The following is a 4,357-nucleotide window of genomic DNA, read 5'->3' on the forward strand; positions in this document are numbered from 1 at the left end:
GGTTCCCCTGGGCAACCGGGTGCTCCCCCTTCTCCCCCCACTCGCGAAGCATCAATCAGCGCTTCATGCGAGCGGTGACTCCCGTGAACGCGCCACGGCGATACGAAGCGACCACGCGGCGGCGAGTCACTTGATGGCGTACTTGCTGAACGAGCAAGTCACGCGGCGAATCATGTCATATGCACCTGTGGCGCAAGCGAGTCACGTATTTAGGCGCACGTACCGAACAAGCGATTCACGCGGTGAGCCAAAATTAATAATAAAAGTTGGAGGACGCTTAAGCTTCGCCTTCAAGAGTGGAACGCGATAGCGTTATTGCACCTCGTTCGCACCGCCCAGCGCTACTGGCACTGGTAGACGGCGCCGCTTCCATCACACGCGTCTCAAGAGCGAGCGCGCCCTTGCAATACAACACCCGTCGACCTGCCAAGGAGTGTAAGACAATGCGCTACGGCGCAGCAATCACTGATGAGGCGCCCCGCGTCGGACTTAGCACTCACGAATCACGCGGTGAGCGCCGAGTAACGCAGCGTTCGGCGCGGCAACGAAACGTGCGCCTGAGCAAGCGGAACGAACCAAAGAACTCGGTGTCTCGGAAGAAGAAAGCCGGGCAGCGACGCGCCATGAAGGCGGACGCGATCATGGGGCTGACGCCTTGATGGGATCGTCCTCTATCTCGCTTGGGAGCACCACGCAGAAGCATGATTCCTCGGAAGCAGCTCGGCACACATCGCAAGGGACGCTTTCCCAGCAGAAGCGCTACGGCGCAGCGATCACGTCAGAGGCGTCCGGCATCAAACGCTGCACCTAGCAATCGCGCTGTGAGCGGAAAGAGGAGCCGCGTCGCCTAAACACCACTGTTCGAGTGACGCACGCTGGATGTTGGAAGGAGAGAGAGCGAGAAAACTTATTAAGCACAAGGGTATTGGGGCATCCTCGCACCGGTACCCGCGCGGCCCGAAGGGGAGAAGCGGGTGAGCGAAGATAGTGATCTAAAGAAAGGAAAGACGCTTGATTCTACAACCCGTGAGGGTGCACGGCGAAACGTCAGGGGCGAGTGGCGCGCCACGTGTCGGGGCAGCGCCGCACATTGCGAGGAGGGGTTCTTCTGTGTTTGCCGCAAGAGGGCTCTGCATGTGCGCAGAGCGCAGAAGAAATGTAGCGGAAACGTACTTCGCTACTCATGTAACTGCGACTTCTGTAAGTAACATGCTCATAATTACCGATATACACCGCAGTATAACGTTCTACGGCGTTTCTAAGGCAACACTGCATTCACTAGAAGCGCTTTTGTACCGCTTTCAAGCATCGAACTCGTGGCTGAGTGTAAGTGGGAGACGGACGTGTGATGGCAAGCTCTGAGCGTGCCTCGGTATCGGTCATGTCTGGCCGAGGATGCGGCGAACGACGCCCACCACTGGGCTATCGCATGGTTCTACCTACGTTTCCTTCGGGAGAAGCAATGAAGACAACGGTTTTCCTTCACTGTGATATTGCCGGCCGGCCTTATCGCATACAGGATTTTCGTGAGCCGTTGGAAAAGGCCGGTGTACTACCCTACGTGGCTGGCATTGGACCCTTCCAAATGTCTCATATCTGGATGCTGAAGATGAAGACTGAGGAAGCGAAGGAACGCCTGCTGAAAGAAGGCGCGCTGGAAGTGAAGAGACGCTACTGTGCGGTCATCGACCCGAACAAGCGTGAGTTGGTTTTCAAGGTGCACTGGGTGCCTTTCTACGTTTCGAGTGAAGCAGTGCATAGGGCGTTCGAAGACTTTGGAGATGTGAAAAAAGTCACTTATGAGCAGTGGAGCAGCCTGGGGTTTGAAGAGGCCGAATCGACAACTCGGCTAGTAAACATAGTGCTCAAAGAGGGGCTTTCGATCGATGATTTGCCCCACATGTGCAAGTTTTACGGAGGGCTTGTGTTAGTGGTGGTGCCTGGACGGCCACCAATATGCTTAAGGTGTAAGAAGACAGGCCACATCCGACGTGATTACCGCACTCCGAGATGTAGTTCGTGTCATATCTTCGGGCACGACCAGGAGGGATGCGTCCGCACGTATGCCCGTGTGGCCACGGGTATTGTGCCCCCTCAACACGACGGGAGCGAGTTGATCATAGACCAGGAGGAACTGGAGAACGCTGGAGCCCTGCCCCCTACAGGATCCGGAGAGGGACCTGATGTCCAACAGCCGGAGCACACCACCGGCGGAGGGAAGACGCAAGTTAGCGAACCCGCTACAGAAACGACTGGAAAGGGGGAGGAGGCTGCTATGTCGTCAGATCAGCCAACAGCGAAAGGCACTTCGGAAGGAAGCGTTGCTGAGTCCCCGATGGATATCGCAACCGCCTCCATGAAGAGACCACGAGACTACGAAAAGGTACCAGCTACAGAACGGGAACTGCGTCGACTAGAAAAGCAGTGGAGGGTGGAAGCAGCTAAGAAAGGCAAGTTAGCCTTATCACAAACCGCGTTGCGTTCCTCGTCGCTCACTCGCGACGAGAGACTGAAGAAGTGAGCCTTTAATCATTGTTTGTTAGCTGGGTTTAGAGTATGGCTTATTGGAAAAAACCGCTAAAAGTGTGCACTCTAAACGTCCGAGAGCTCGCCTCGAGAAGGGAGCAAGTGCAGTTGAACCGTTTGTTGAGCGAACTAGATTTAGACATCGTAGCCATACAAGAAACAAAGGCTGAGGATGAGCAGCAAACAGATAATATGGTGCTTGGTTTTCGGTCACGCTTCAATGTTTGCGTAAGCCATGCAGTCGGTTTGTCGGCAGGTTGCTGTCTTTTCGTGAGGAAAAGTGTAGGCATAGCAGTGGAGCAAGTAATAACTTGTGCAAGGGGGCGTTTCGTCGTGTGCGACATCAAGTACGGAACCTGTGCGGTGAGGGTGGTGGTCCTGTATGCACCAACGACACAAAAAGAACAGCGCGACTTTTTTGAGCAGTTGGTGCCTTTCATTGAATGCAGTCGTGCGATTATATTTTTAGGAGATTTCAATTGTGTTGTAGACTCTAAGGATCGTTCGATTAGAAATGTTGGAAAAGACCAAAGTGCCGAATTGCTGAAGTGTGTCCTCAATGAGTGCAGCTTAGAGGACGTATCAGTCCTGGTGAATGGTGAAAAACGTGTGCATTTCACACATTTTCAAGGTAGTAGTCACGCGCGACTTGACAGAATATATGTGTCGCCAGAGTTTTCGCCTACCTGTGAACAGTATGAAGTGAAGCAAGTGTCATTTAGTGACCATTGCTTAGTTACGGTCACGCTGGGCGGAACAAAGCAGTGTAAATCAAAAATGAACTGGGACTTATGGAAAATAAACTCGAGGCTTACAGAAGACGAACTATTTTTAAGAAAAGTTAAGGAAAGCATTGATATTTTTTATGAGAGCGAAACAGGCTGTATTGAATCCTGGGAACGATTTAAACAGGAGGTTAAAATGAATGCAATTGAGCGCTCTTCCATTATCAAGTATGAGGAAAAGGAAGAAAAGCAACTGCAAGAGCTCTTAAAATATTTAGGGCGTGAAGAACGAATGCCGGGTATGTTCATGCATGACATAAAAGGCATCAAAGTTAGGCTAGAAGCTTTGGATGCCCAGAAGTACAGAGGCGCTGCGATAAGAGCGCGCACGGAAAAATGGCTCGGTGGCGAGACGCCAACAAAACGCGCCCTCGCTGATGAAAAGCGATATGCGCGCGCAAACGAGATAACGGTTATTAGAGAGTTTTAGAATAGGGGGCCCCAAGCTTTGGGGCCCCCAAGGAGCTTGGGGCGTCGAAATGCGCATGCGCAGAACGTAAGACGCGCTTGGGGTCTTGGGTTAACGCTAGGGGCGGCCCCTATTTTTCGGAAATAGCGTTCGCCCCAAGCCGCCGTTGGGTCGCTTGGGTTACGGCAACATGGCGGCGACCGGCCAAGCGGCGGCCGCTCGCCTCGGCACACATTCGTCGTCACCGCTCCATGGTGTCACGCGTTCATGGCAAACGAAAGGCCAACGAAGCTTATGCTATGTCTCATGGTGCCCGCACTACCAAATTTTAGCAATAACACGCCCTATAATTTCTGAATGCTTCCGGATTTACCGAGCTGCTAGGCCTAGCGAGTTCGCCTCGTTCGGTTGCCATGGGGACCAGACGGCGGAAAGCGCGGAAGGTTCAAACGAGTTTTCCCGGCCTCGGCCTGGATTGACAATTGGCTGATTTCGTCTTGTATGACAAAAACAGTTTATATAACTGGTAGTTTTAATATAGTTTTGTGCAATAATAGCACTTTTTGATGAACAAATAGCGTTGTTGGCTCTTATAAATTTAAATGTTTTTTCTTGGTTTACCGTCGTGGCGCTGCAA

General features: G+C 52.4%; 1 protein-coding gene across 1 annotated transcript; it reads left to right on the forward strand.

The window, feature by feature from the left end:
- The first annotated feature begins 1,348 nt into the window (after positions 1-1,348).
- Positions 1,349-2,521, forward strand: LOC146179055 (uncharacterized). Its single transcript, XM_084580099.1, has one exon. It carries the CDS (start codon positions 1,349-1,351, stop codon positions 2,519-2,521), a length of 1,173 nt encoding a protein of 390 aa, XP_084436225.1.
- Positions 2,522-4,357: the final 1,836 nt, after the last annotated feature.

The sequence above is a fragment of the Amblyomma maculatum genome, chromosome 9 (genome assembly GCF_055883805.1).
Source record: "Amblyomma maculatum isolate TAMU_Amacu chromosome 9, ASM5588380v1, whole genome shotgun sequence".
Classification (NCBI taxonomy): Eukaryota; Metazoa; Arthropoda; class Arachnida; order Ixodida; family Ixodidae; genus Amblyomma; species Amblyomma maculatum.

What these genes read in the sequence shown, in the direction of transcription:
- LOC146179055 (XM_084580099.1), top strand. Translation starts at nt 1,349, where the DNA reads ATGGCAAGCTCTGAGCGTGCCTCGGTATCGGTCATGTCTGGCCGAGGA.